General features: G+C 37.6%; 1 protein-coding gene across 3 annotated transcripts; it reads right to left on the bottom strand.

Moving 5' to 3' along the window:
• Positions 1–3,997: 3,997 nt before the first annotated feature.
• On the bottom strand, positions 3,998–14,255 carry LOC132098624 (protein SCAF11-like). Of its 3 annotated transcripts, none has more exons than XM_059504696.1 (15): positions 14,059–14,255; positions 13,718–13,778; positions 13,143–13,288; positions 11,996–12,073; positions 11,836–11,915; positions 11,693–11,763; positions 10,799–10,833; positions 10,613–10,713; positions 10,405–10,521; positions 10,178–10,251; positions 7,592–9,628; positions 7,143–7,468; positions 5,524–5,697; positions 5,327–5,446; positions 3,998–4,763 (listed from the first exon to the last, which is right to left on the bottom strand). In XM_059504696.1, the coding sequence occupies exons 2-15, from the start codon at positions 13,737–13,739 to the stop codon at positions 4,653–4,655; spliced, it is 3,492 nt and encodes a 1,163-aa protein (XP_059360679.1). In that variant the 5' UTR covers positions 13,740–13,778; positions 14,059–14,255; the 3' UTR covers positions 3,998–4,652. The 3 variants fall into 3 exon arrangements, with proteins under 3 accessions (XP_059360679.1, XP_059360677.1, XP_059360678.1); XM_059504694.1 differs by having other exon boundaries at positions 10,799–10,836; positions 14,059–14,254; XM_059504695.1 differs by having other exon boundaries at positions 5,524–5,694; positions 10,799–10,836; positions 14,059–14,254.
• Positions 14,256–14,521: the final 266 nt, after the last annotated feature.

Here is a 14,521-nt window from a genome sequence, read left to right as displayed (position 1 = left end):
AGCAGAGTGTAGTTCACACAGTTCACCACAGGAGGGCGATCAGACTCGAATTAAAAAAAGGAAGAAAAAAAGGAATTTGCCAGATTATTGTTATTATTATATTTAGTAAAATATTATTTTGTAATAATTATTTAATTATTTTTGGGCTATAACATGATCATCACAAAGTTCACCACAGGAGGGCGTTCAAGTTCAGTTGACGCGCCTTTTTTAATACATTTTCCATTTGTTCACAAAAGAGGGGATTTTAATTTTTTTATTTTTTTGAAACTGCACAGAATAATCACTTTACAAATCTATTTAAATTGTTGCAAAACAACGTTTGGCTGTGGCTTGAATCATATTGTCGGGAATTAACTGGATTAATGTTATTCCGACACTTCATCACACCAGGGCGTGTAAACTCAAAATTTAAATAGATGTAATATAAATTACTTATTAAATAAATATTACTTAATAAAATGAGTAATTAAAAAAAACAGTTTGATTCACGGGGTAATGAACAAGATATTAAATAATAAATCAAAAGAAAATAATTTAATACATAGTGCGAAAATATCTTCAAAATAAAAGTCTTTTCCTTAATCGTAAAACAGTGAACATTCAAATAGAGTGTGGATGAAAAAATAAAATAAGTAATAGACGTGAAATAAAACTTTATAGATAGTAGAAATTTCGAGGTTTCCATAGAAATAAACCGCAGTCATGTAATTCACACAATTGACCACAGGAGGGCGATGAAACAAAATGCATATCACAGATGTAAAATATATTTAGTAATTAAAAGGAGTAATATGACAGATATTTTCTGATGCTCATTGTAATTGCAGTTTTTTAAATCAACGCACAATAATTTACTGCAAGGTTTTCCACTGAATCATGTCAAATCTCAAGAAATTAATTGCATCAATGTAATTCACAGTCAGATAAAATAATATATTTCTACAAAAAAGGGCTGTTTTACAGATGTTTTATTGTTCCAGAGGGTCGTGATTAATTTATTAAATAATATGAAATCAATGTAAAGTAATTTAGTGCAAGATTTTCCTCTGACTCGCGTTAAATCTATAGACAGTTAAATCTGCAGAAATTAATCATTAATGTAATTCGCACAATTCACCGCAGGAGGGCGATGAAACTCGATTTCTAAATGTCTACTACAGATTAGGGCTGCATGATTCTGGATAAATTGAGTATCACGATTTTTTTGGTCTCATAGAGAGATCACAATTCTCCTACGATTCTTTTTTCAATTATTACTATTATCATTATCACAAGTATATAAATTAATACTTTTATTTTGCAAGGATTCTTTAAATTGATCAAGTGTGACAAAGAAATTTATAACAAAATATTTCTATTTCACATAAATTTTGTTCTTCTGAACTTTCGATCAAAGATACCTGAAAACAAATCTACTCATCTGTTTTCAACATAATAATAATAAATGTTTTTTTTGAACAGCAAATCAGAATATTAAAATAATTTCTGAAGATCATGCGACACTGAAGACTGGAGTAATGATGCTGAAAATACAGCTGTGCATTACAGAAATAAATTACATTTTAAAATACATTCAAGTAGAAAGCAGTTATTTTAAATTGTAAAAATATGTCAAAACTTTACTGTTTTTGCTGTACTTCGGATCAAATAAATGCAGGTTTGGTGACCAGAACTTTAAAAAACATTACACATCTTATGGTTCAAAAACTTTTGACTGGTAGTGTATATATAATATATTTAAAACCCCAGTATATTGTATATTAGAATGATGAGAAAAAGTTGTTTAAATCACTGATTCAACGACTCACTCATAAACCTACTTCCCTTGTTTCATTACTAGATGAATCAACGTTTTTGAACGATTCTCTTGAATGAAAAATTCATTCATTGACAAATACATTTTTAAGACACTTGTCGCCACCTAGTGGTGAAATAATGCAATCGACACAGATAATATTGATTTGAAGCGCAGTACTTTCAAAAAGGGATTTGTTATATTTTGATCGCTGCCATATAGACGTCAGTGTTTATATCTGAACTATAAACTTTATCCCAGTATTTCTGTGATAATATAAATGACTGTAAGACAGAAATGTTACTGTGTAGTTGAAAAGACAGTTTGTGAAGATGTTTTTTTTTAACCTAACATGCTAACTGCTCTCTCTGTGTTAGCGGCAGTGCGAGCACGGATTTGAATGATCCAGTAAGACTTTGTCAAAGGTTTAACAGACTCGTGGAATCGTTGTCATTAAGAAATGAGATCGAGAGAGTGTCTGATTCGAGATCACAATCTTTTAACGATTAATCGTGCAGCTCTACTACAGATGTAAAATATATTAATAGTAAATTAAATTGATAATTTGAATTACGTTTTTCTGCTTCACATGAAAATTAAAGGTCCCGTTTTTCGTGTTTTTTGAAGCTTTGATTGTGTTTACAGTATAACATGTGTTCATGTTTCGCGTGGAAAAAACAGTATTTTCAACACAATTCCCTTATCTGTACACGGCTGTTTTCACTGTCATAAAAACGGGCTGATGACTTCCTTGTTCTATAAAGTCCCTCCTTCAGAAATACGTAACGAGTTCTGATTGGGCCAGCGGTTCCGGTGTTGTGATTCGACAGCAGCTGAGCGCACGCTAAAGCAAGTGGGCAGGATTTGTTTTGAAAACCTGGCAATCCTCTGAACACACGTGCTGGAGATGTACTTATAATAACAGGAGCGTTTTTACTGACGAGATGCGTATGAAAAGCGCATTTTTTTGCACGGCCCTAACATCTAGTTAACAAAGCTAAACAGAGTTGCCCTTTGTGTAATAAGTTACAGAGACTGTTAAACGCACCAACTTAAATAATAAAATACACTTACCGGTTGTGGTCCATAAACAACGCCTTCTCCAGACAAAGAGGGAACTGGTCCATCTTTCAAGAATAATCTTTGTGCGAATCCGGCATTAAACTGATTGAGATTGGGGAAGCTCGCTGTCCTCAGCAAAATGTGCTGCACATATTTTTACATGTGGATTATAATTTTAGTGAACCAAGTTAAACATAAATTCGAACCATTGATCTCTAAGTACAGCGTCTCTGGGAAGCACAAACAAAGATGATTGGACTCAGATGAAAATAACAGCATTTCGACGACATGGCGACAAACACAAACGCAGCTCTTCCTCCTTCTCTGTCGGAGCCCGACAAGACCACGCCCACTTTTTTGCGAATTCATGAGGGCGGAGCTTAGTCAAAAAAACTGTTTTAGTGACGTCATTACTGCAGGAACTAGAGGGATGTAGTCCAAACAGGTCGTTCGTTGTAGGCGAATTCTGTTAAATAAAATATCTCGCTTGGCAATGAACTTTGAGCTTTAGAATTTTACACATATTATTTATACTCTAACAACAACATTACACACTAACTAAAGTTTGAAACATGGGATCACGAAGAACGGAACTTTTAATAATTGAACGCTTTTTATTTTTTCCTCTGACTAGAATTGAAGATGTAAAAAATATTAGCAGCAGTGTAATTCATACAGTTCACCACAGGAGTTCATTTGATTTGAATTTTTTTTATGTAATATTTATGAAAAAAATTATAATAATTCGCCGCACAGTATAATAAATAATTTAAAAAAAATTATATTATACATTTGTAAAAGTGTAATTCACAGTTCACCACAGAGTGGCGCGCTGCTATAAGAATAGAAGAACAGAAGAAAAAGGATGTTTTCGAAATTTAACTGTATTATTGATGTAAAAATATATTTATAGTAAACAAAATGGTAAATAACTTATTAAATATTAATTCAATATAAGGTTTTCCTCTGACTAGAAACAATGTACACATGTATAAATAATTAACATCAGTGTAAATCATACAATTTGGTTAAGTTTCTCTGACTCACTTTTTTAAATAAAATGTATGATTTATCTATAGCTCTGATTCGACTCGGTGGACACAAACTGATCTGAACTCAGTAAATGGACAACAGAGATTGAGAGAGCTGGTTTATTTCATTGCTTCTGGGAGGGTAAACAGACAGTGATTGAACCCCATCAACAGAAGTACAGGGGTCTGTTTCATTAAACAGGTTTTCCAAATAAGACAGGATTATTTCAGTTAGTCTGACTTATTCTGAACCAAAATCAGCTGACAATAATTGAAATAAACCAGAACTTTAACCTGGATATGACAACCAAATCATCTCGGCTCTCCAGCGAACTACCCGTGTTCTTTCCACGTTATGATTATGACTGAATCACACACACACTCAAACACACAATCATAATAAAGCTAATGCACATGTACTCCAGATTGTTTCAAAGCTTCAAAAGGGAAAAGTCTTTATGTTTGACTCGGACAGGTCCAGTCGTACCAATTGAATAATTTGACTTAATTATTCAGGTTCATTGCTACTTTAAATTTAGAAGCAAAATGCGATTAGAGCAACACCATTACAGATCTTTAACCCCACACACACACATATCCATTAAACACAATCCGATAAAGGGTCATTTGCACTATATATCAAATCCAAATTAAACAAAATACATCATCTCTAGAAAAATCTTCATTCTTGTATGTAAATGTATTAAGAACAGCTCGAGTCAGTGGAATTGCACTTGTGCAGTCAGCAGGTCAGCGAAACCTCAGCTCTTCTCGCTTTTGTTTTTGCGGATGCGTTTGTATTTGTCGACATACGCTTTCACCAAGTTGGCCACCTTGTCGGCATTCACCTCGCCACTCTTGCTGTGACACACCTGAGAGCCGGAGAGAAACAATCACTGCGTGCATTTGTGAAGCTGTTTGCACTAAATTACAAATCGGAATACAACATTACAATTGCACACAGAGCACACACCAACAGGATTTTAAGGAATAGCTGTGGCAGCTATGATCTGAAAGAATCGGTGATTATAAACTATAAAAAAAAACTATTACACAGGTGCATCTCAATAAATCAGATTGTGAAACTCAACTCATCAAATAAACTCAATGCACACAGACTGAAGTAGTCAATAGAACTAAACGCCCTCATGTTGGTTTAAATGACACTTCTGGTAGTTTCTTGGACATCTGTAACTCCAGCCAGATGAAAACATCTATTGCACTGATTCAAAACTAACGTGATAAAGTGTTGATTCTACGAAACAACTTAATAAATAGATTTTTACATGCATATATTTTTACTATATTTATATTTGAATGATTATACACACACATATATATATATATATATATATATATATATATATGAGAAAAAGTAATAATAAAATAAATCGTACATAAAAAAAAAAATTTATTTCGTGCGAACTAAACTTACTTTTTCCACAGCTTTGCGTACGATCTCTTTATATTCCTCCTTGTTGATTTCATTCTTCTGAAAATATGGCTTTATCGCTGCTTTCACCGCATTGACGGCCCGCTCTTGAATCTGCAGTTTCTGTTTGAAAAGGAAAATGTAGTTTGGGAGGCGATAACATTAGCATGGAGTCACTTGCTCGATCCTGCAACACTTGCCTTCTCTTTCTTGGAGCTGTCTGCGTGGGCCTTGCTGTGAGAGGTGTGCTGGGTGGTGGAGGACGGCTGCGCTGCACTGGGGGTCCCAACAGGAGCCAGGGGCCCGGGGACTGCTTTGGTTGGCATGGGTTTGAATGAACCTTTGCCTGGTACAGGAAAACTGGGCATCACCTGCTGGCAAATATGCAAATGTTACAACTAAAATAGCACACACGAGAATTCATTTAAATTATGAATTTTTTTTTTTTTTTTTGAAAATACCGGGCCTGAATTTCGTTTTGGAAAATGGGGGGTGGGGTGGGGATTTCCCCTTTTAGGTGCCTCTTATGGGGGGGGGGGTATTTTAATTTCAATTTTTTTTTTTTTATGATCTTGCTGATTCATATTTGTGACCCAGGAGCACAAAACCAGTCTAAAAGTGTAACTTTTTCAAAATTGAGATTTATACATCATCTGAAAGCTGAATAAATAATCTTTCCATTGATGCATGTTTTATTATGACCGGACAATATTTGACCAAGATACAACTATTTGAAAATCTGGAATCTGAGGGTCCAAAAAAATCTAAATATTGAGAAAATCGACCTTTAAAGTTGTCCAAATGAGTTCTTAGCAATACAACTTTTGATATATTTAGGGTAGGAAATTTGTAAAATATCTTCATGGCACATGATTTTAATTTATATCCTAATGATTTTTGGAATAAAAACAAAAAAATCAATAATTTTGACCCATACTATGTTTTTTTGGCTATTGCAACAAATATACCCCAGAGACTTAAGACTGATTTTGTGCTGCAGAGTCATATATATATATATATACATATAAATGTATAATTTAAATACATGTATTTGAACTTAAAAAGAAAGTTAACAATCTGTAATAAAATAAGAATAATATAAATGAAAAGCAATAACAAACAATTACTATAACAGAATACCAATAAAATGAACTGGTCTTTAAGTTTTTCCGGTAGGTATAACAATAATACTGAGGGACAGAAATACCACACAAACTGAATAATCTATTTAACTCTAAAATAAAACTGGTTATTCTTCAATGCATTAATAAATATTAATGACCGACAGCAGATTTATTTAGGTTGCCGTCTCTTTAAGATCTCATTCATGTATCTAACTCTTAGTACACATTTCTTACTCACATTTCACTGCTGATTATACATGTGCCAAATAATCGTGTATGTGATTAATAAAATTCTTGAATCTTGAATCATAAGTTTTGTTTCTCAACTGTTTACATTCACTTAAAGGGTTAGTTCACCCAAAAATGAAAATTTGATGTTTGTCTGTTTATTGTCAATGTTTAATATAAAATGACTGTTTATGCAACACAACTTCATTCTGTAGTTGCGTGCTCTCGGAGCTCACAGAAAGGGGTCTCGAATAGAGCGTGCAAGTACTGAATTAAGCACATAAATGTTTAAAATTGATTTAAAAACAATGTGCAAATGATACATTCCATCATCTGTCCCGAGCGTCTTTCACACTGAAATATTTGCTGGAATTTCCCGAGTTACAAGAGCAGGAATTGTGGGAATCGGTAGCATTATACACAATCCAGCGACGAAATTAAAGCCTTGACATAACTCTTGTTCTCACCTGAGCCAGGTGGCTTTCAGACGGTACCACAGTGAAGCCACCATGTTGCACAGGTGGAGGAGGTGGTGGAGGTGGAGGTAGTCCCTGCACAGCTATGGATGGGACCTGGAGGAGCATCCTAGTGGGATGCAGCTGCACTGGCACTGGAGGGGGCAAGTTAAACTGGGGATGGGGCTGGAAACCTACAGCTGGAGGTCTCGGAAGCAGAGGAGCCATGGGGTAAGGAAGGACCCCCATTACACCCATCTGGTGGGGCATCAGGGGAGGGGGCATGGCTGGCACGACCTCTGTCACCAGCGGTGCATTTGGCTCATTCTGGAGGGGATCTAAAATATGGAAAACAGACATGAATGTAGTAGAAAACTTAAACTTAAAAATGGAATTTGGGAAATAGGATCATACAATCCTAAATAAATAGGATCGTATGCTCCTTTAGGATGAAGACACACCTGCTTGTTTTGGGACACCTGGTGCACCTTGGTCCTCCTCTTGTCTGTTCCAGTTGTTGTTGCCACCTCCTCGGTCTCTGCGGGAATAGTAGTTCTGCACATCAGCAGGGAGAGTTCGGCGTACGGCCCAGCTGGAAGCAGATGACCATCCGGAACGATCCAGAGGAGTCTCTGCGCCATCTGACTCTCTTCTCTTCCCTCCGGCTCTATTGTCATTGAAGCGATTATAAGAATCTGCATTGTTCGATGTCCCTGAGAAAGAAGTACGCTGCCTCCAGTTATCTGCTTGCTCGCTCTGCTGGCTGGATGTCCAGTGTGTGCCTCCTCTTCCACGCCCTGCATTCCAGCTGCCCCGATGCCCGGATTCTCCAGGGGGATCACCCGCATTTTCATCCCTTCGTGGCTCACGTCCTCTGGAATCAGTGTCTGCCCAAAGCCTCTCCCTCTCTTGTACCCAATCCGGGTTCTCGCTCCTGCCTCGGTCGGGCGAAGCCTCATGGGAGTTTCCGTTGTCAGACGAAATGGGCTCTCTTGATGAGAAATGCCGAGGTTTCTCCGCGTTGTTCCTCCAGTTGGAATTGCGGAAACCTCGTCCATCGCCCCTGCTCCGCCATCCATCCCCGGCCCAAGACTCTCTATTGCGGGGAGAGAGGTCGCCTTGATCAGGGCGTTCCTGGGAAGGGCTCCGGCGTCCAGGTCGATTTCTGTTCCTAGAATGACTACGTCGCCGGCGACTCCGCTCCCTACTACGACTACGACTGCGGCTACGATTCCGTCGGCCATCCCGTGCCTCCGGTTGCTGCTCGCGGCTTCGAGACGTGGACCGGGTCTTGTGCCTACGGTCCCGTGATCGAGACCTTGACCTGCGTGACTCTTCACTTCTCGACTCCCTATTGGGAGACCAGGTGGTTGTAGGGGAGTGAAAACGAGACCTGCGGGATCGTCCTTCCCGCTCCCTCTTATCTGAGCCTTTTTCCTCCTTGGAGTCAAGCTTGGGCTCTTTATTATCCATTTGAGGCACATTTGCAATGGGAACCACCCCAGCTTCAGTAATGCTGGCTTCACTTTCAAATACAGGAGAATCACACTCCATGGGAACGAAGTCATTGTTATCTTGAGGACTACTTGCATTAGTGTCCTTTGTTTCTGGGACGCATTTCTCCTCTGGAGCTGACGCTTCGACGGCCTGGTCCTCTTTGAGAGGTGGAGGACTACTTGATTCCTGCTTGTCCGAACAGTTTTCCGTGGTGTCAGGCTCCGGTTTCAGATCTGCAATCTGGTCTGAAGCATCTGTAGGAGGTTCAGCTGTTGGTTCTGCTTGCAGAGATGATTCAGAGTCAGATTGAGACTCTTGTAGTTCTACACTTGAAGGAGATGGAAAATCTCGCTCCTGTATTGGTGGAGCATTCACCAATTCTACTAGGTCTTGATCATTTGTCTCCACTTCTTGCTTGCTATCTTCTTGTGGAAGTATCTGATTATCTTCATCTTCAATCATAGTCTCCGTAACCACTCCAACTTTTGCCATTTCCTCTTCCTGACTACTGTCATCAGAGGAAACGCCTTCATCCTGAGCTGGACTCTCCACCTCCATATCCAATGTAACTTGGTCACCATCAATCTGATCAGAACTTGCTTTCTGGTCTGTTTTTGATTCTTTAGGTTCTGTTTCCTCAGTGACTCCATCTTCCTCATTATTCCCAACCTCAGTTTCTTGCTCCTCATCCTCAGGTCTCGCCATTTTCACCTTCTTTGGGCGTCCTCTCTTCTTCGCTCCAGACCTTGGATTGTTCCCCTGCTGTCCTGTGCTTGTAGAAGCATGAGTATCATTTATGGTTTGTGAAGTATTGGTGTCTGAATCTGTTGTTTCTGACTGTGCAGCTGAGGAATCCTCCGCCTCAGAGTGACTGTGCCTAGAGGAGCGCCTGGTAGCAGCAGATTCTGCTGGTTTCACTGAGGTCTTTGACGCAGAACCCCTTGTTCCCTTTTTCTCCTCACCTTTGGGGCAGGTGACAGCACAAACTAAGCCATGAGGAACTAATAAACAGAAAATAAGTGGGGGAAAAAGTAATACTAAAATGGGTAATTTGTAACAGTAGAGTCACAATGCATCGTGTTTTAAAAATTAAACAATCTATGTAAAAAAAAAAAAAAGAACTATTTTTGTTTTTGAAAATTCAGTCATGATCATGAGAAAACAGCTTTTGTTATATTTAGATTAAGAGAGAAAAATAACAACAAACTATGACCTCTTATGACTTACCTAAAACACTGGGCGGAGAAAAAAATACAACTAAGAGTAAAACTAACAACAAACTAAAAATTTATGAAAACAAGACAACATTAAATGCAAATATAAACTAAAAAGCAAATTTACATTTATGCATTTAGCAGACGCTTTTATTTAAAGTGACTTACAATGCAATCAGCCTATAATTTTTTTTTTTTTTTACCAGTATGTGTGTGCCCTGGGAATTAAAAACATGACCTTTTGCACTTCTAACACAATGCTCTACCACTGAGCCACAAGAACACTAGTAGGTATGTCCTTTAATATAAAGACAACTCTGTTTTGAGTGGACCTACCTGTGTGTTCAGAAAGCAGCACATTCAGAGAGGCAGAGACCGCTGACAGAAGCAGGTGTGAGCGGAGTGACACCCTAAAAGGTTCACAAGTCAAAATAAGGGACACGCGTGCAAAAGCAAATAGCAGATAAACTGCACAAATACTACATTTCAAATTCACATTTTAAAAACAAAAGCTGGTTGCCCCTGAAACGACTGTGACATGATATTTGAAACTTGCTTCTCACCTGGACACATCTGTAGAGGGGGAAGGTACCGAGGCAGGAAGCCACCTGCGTTTTCGCTCTAATCTCCTCCACTGGATGTCATCTGGTCCTTCCTCACAAACCTCAACAGATCCTGTCCTACAGCGCAAAACAGAAGAGACACTTTAACATGCATCCAAGAGACACTGTTCAGTCACGAAAAAGAAACAGAAGTCACATGTGCGCTTACACGATCTCCGTCAGGGTACCGACCATCGCACCCTGCTGTCCGGGCAGTGATGAGGGACAATGCTGAGTGAGCAGAAGAGAGTGGCACGAGTCTCCTTTCTCCTGCACACATAAACACTGCTTAACACTTTGATTGTAACACGAAAAATGAGACCAAACTCAGAAACACAATTAGTGCAAGACTAACCTTCCTGTTTTTATCCAAAGATTCATCCGAATCGCCTGCTGAAGAATAAAAATAGACCTTTACTTTAATGAGTGTGGAAAGCTCATAATACCAAACATTTATTTTTCTGTTCTGTTAAACAGAGCTCATTACGACAATCAATTAAATAATACATCTATGATTTTTTTTGTGTTTATGATGTTAATGAGGTTTACAGTAGTATAGTTATGATGGAAATGTACGTGGAGGCACCAGATTAAAATTTGAAAAACGATTATAAATAATGACAAAAAAAAATTTGAATATAAAAGATACTAATTTTTTAATATTTAAAGCTGAAATGGTCATTTATGTTCATGTTGCTTTACAGTTTTGTATAATTGAGATTCTATTATAGTTTTTTTAATATTTTGAATAAGTTTTTGTTTTCAGATTTTCTAACTACATTTTCAATTTAGTCAGTTTTAGTAATTTTGTTCAGGTTTGTTTTTGTAATTTTTCATTAGATTTTCATAACGTCTCTACATAGGTTTTATTAATTTTTAGTTATTTATTTAATTTTTTATTTTTATTTTAGCACATCAAGTTAGAGTAGATGAAAATAAAAAAATTAATAAATAAAAAAAAACTCCTTTTGCAACTTAAATATATTTTTTAATCGTGTTTAAATATTTTATTTTAATTAAGTTAAAATGCATTTTAGTTCAAGAAAAAAAAAATGTTAGGCTTTAAGTTTTAGTTTAGCTAGCAACTATATTAAGTCTAGTTTGCAATATTTTAAAGTATTATGATCTAACAAGTCCAAAGTATTTACTGTTGTAAATCAACAGAATTTAAACCTGAAATATTCCTTCATATTGAAATATGATACAAATATATCACGAACAAAACAAGAATCAATATTGAAGCACATACTTTTTCTGTGGCATTTCAGTTTGGCGTTAGCTCTTTCCTCTTGTGTTCTCTCTGTACTTCCTGTCTCTTCCCTGTTAATGACACATTTATACATTAAATAATGAGATAAACAGCATATGCAAACACAATCACACTGCACTTACACAGAGACGTGACACATTCGTTGACCGTCCTGACTGCAGCATGTGTGCATCTCTGAAAGTCTGTGCGCCTTCACAGGAAGCTGGAACACAGAAGAGAAGCTCAGCTTAGTTTCATCAGGAATAAGTGCCTCTTAATGAGACGTACAGGAGGACGTCTGACCTTGATGAACTGCTGCGAGGAGCCCTGCAGGTAGATCATGCTGAAGGGTCTGCGGTCCACTGGGCAAGAACGAACCATCTGTAGCCCATCACACACAACATTACACATTACAACCTGAGCAGTGTGCAGATTATACAGACTGTTACATCTGACAGTACAGGAACATACAGTGCATGCAGGACATACAGAGAAAAACAGGCTTCATAAAGATTAGTTTTAAATATACAGGTTACATGCATCTTTTATTTATTAATTTTTTTAAATGAACATCTGATCAAAAACCCTACATGCATACATATATATATGCATGCACAAGCTTTCACAGATATTCTGGTTTACATATATATACAGCATCAGGGTTCGACATTGACACTTGGATTTTTTTAAAGGGGCAGGTGGAAGAGAATTTTACTTGATTTGACTACATTCAGTGTAAACGGTGACTGATAATGGATAATGTTGACAGTAAGGTCCCACAAAAATTGAGTCTCGCACAGCCTGTCTTACTACTCAATACTCAATACTTTTCCCATCAACTGGTCAAAATGCACAACACCGCTGTATGTTGCTTGAAAGACTTGTGTGTCCTCTGATGTAAAGCACGCATGAGAAGCACAAGAGGAACATGTGAGAGACGCGCTGAATGAATGAGCATTCACTCTCTGACAGCAGATGGCGCAAAACTGCAGAAAATGCTGCCTGGAAACCCCATAAATGAAGCAGCTGCGCTACTTTCTAAAACATATTTAAGTCATTTTAAATAGCCATTCAGATCAAATACTTAAGTATTTAGACTTAATAGGCTATTTATTTAAACATATATATATATTTTTTTTAATCTGGACTACAACATGCACTAGATAGTTTGAAAGTGTTTTGATTCTTAGTGAGCTAACATGGACTTAAATTAAAAACGTTTAACTTTATATATTTTTCTGTATTGCTTTATTGTATTTAAATATTAAGTTATAAGAAAAAAGTTATTTAACCTGTTAAACTGTATTATGACAGTAATACATACCATGATTATACCGTACAAGTGACAAAAGCATGAGCAATTAATAGCAACAGGAAAATTTGATACCGGGATATCCCTAGTGTGTGTGTGTGTGTGTGTAAGCATTGTAAATCAGAAGGTACAGCTGACCTGAGCCCAGCGGCGGATGCAGTCCAAGCAGTAGACGTGTCTGCAGCAGTCAGGTACGGCTCTCTCCGTCCGTCTGGGTCGGTTCAGACAGATCGGGCACCGCTGAACCTCCTCTTCCTCCAAACTCTCATCTGAGCTCTGCCCACCTGAAAAAATTTTAATACAAAAAACATTCACAAAGTTAAGGTTTTACTTACCTTTTACAGAATGATGCATTCAAATATGAGATGCAAATTCAACCACTCATTTCTATAGGAGTTGCTTATGGTGTATATACACTTATACATAATCCATCTGTATAGTATGTTCATAGTACACCTATCTGTATATCATGCTGATAGTGTTTAAAAATTTGTAAATTATGTCCATAATCCTGTTTTATTTGTATAACTATTGGACACACTGTATATCCTGTACTTATTGCACTTCTGGTTAGATGCTAAATGCATTTCATTGCCTTATATCTTACATGTGCAATAACAATTAAGCTGAATCTAAATTAATCTAATCTACATCCCTTGTTCAGTCAAGTGTATGTAAAGCTACAAATTCAGATCTGAATAAACCCTGCTCACCCTTTCCTGGCCCCTCTTGCATCTTTGGCTCCGGGTCACAACAGCTCTGAGTCTTGATACACTAAAGAAAGTAAAACATGTAAGTTAACGTTAATAAAACACATTTAGATCATCGTCATGACAGCGCGACTCAGTGTCTTTATTTACTCTCTCTCAACACAGCTGAAGTTATCTCATTAGCAGCGCACTTTGAAGTTACTCCTATATGATTAATTAGTATGGATAACGTACACAGACAAGTATCGAGATGTTTTAATGACGTGTTTATAAGTTCAGACTCTTGTTTATCAGTGTGACGCGGCTAGCTGTGTTAGCATCCGCTGTCATTAGCACACACTCACCTCCGAGCGCGTGCCTCCGCGGCCTTCAGCTCATATACTAGCACGCAGGACGCTCCTCAGCGCGAAAACACACACTTTTCGTGCACTTTCATGAGCCCTTGCTCTCGTAATCGCGGTAGATTTAAAGGCAGCCGGCCACATGTGGGTCAGAAGCTGCAGTTCCGCCTCTTCACCGCTGGGTGGCGCTGCAACGGAGACTCAGCGCGTCATCACGTAGGGTTTAAGGTTCACAGACTCGGAACTTCTTAATGTAGAGGAATTTTTTTTTAATAGTCCATAGATATACATAATAAAGCCTTAATTATGTATATCTATGAAATAGTCCACCTAAAGGAGCTCCCCTTGCTCAGTACAAATGATAAATAATGTAATTAAAACGCGGGGGGGGGGGGGAAACACACGCTAGAAAATATAATCACTTACCAATTTGTAAAATCCACACTGCCTCTAATTTTTAATTTAG

Source organism: Carassius carassius, chromosome 22, assembly GCF_963082965.1.
Source record: "Carassius carassius chromosome 22, fCarCar2.1, whole genome shotgun sequence".
Classification (NCBI taxonomy): Eukaryota; Metazoa; Chordata; class Actinopteri; order Cypriniformes; family Cyprinidae; genus Carassius; species Carassius carassius.
Note: the sequence above shows the minus strand (reverse complement) of the source record. Positions and strands in the feature narration are given on the sequence as shown.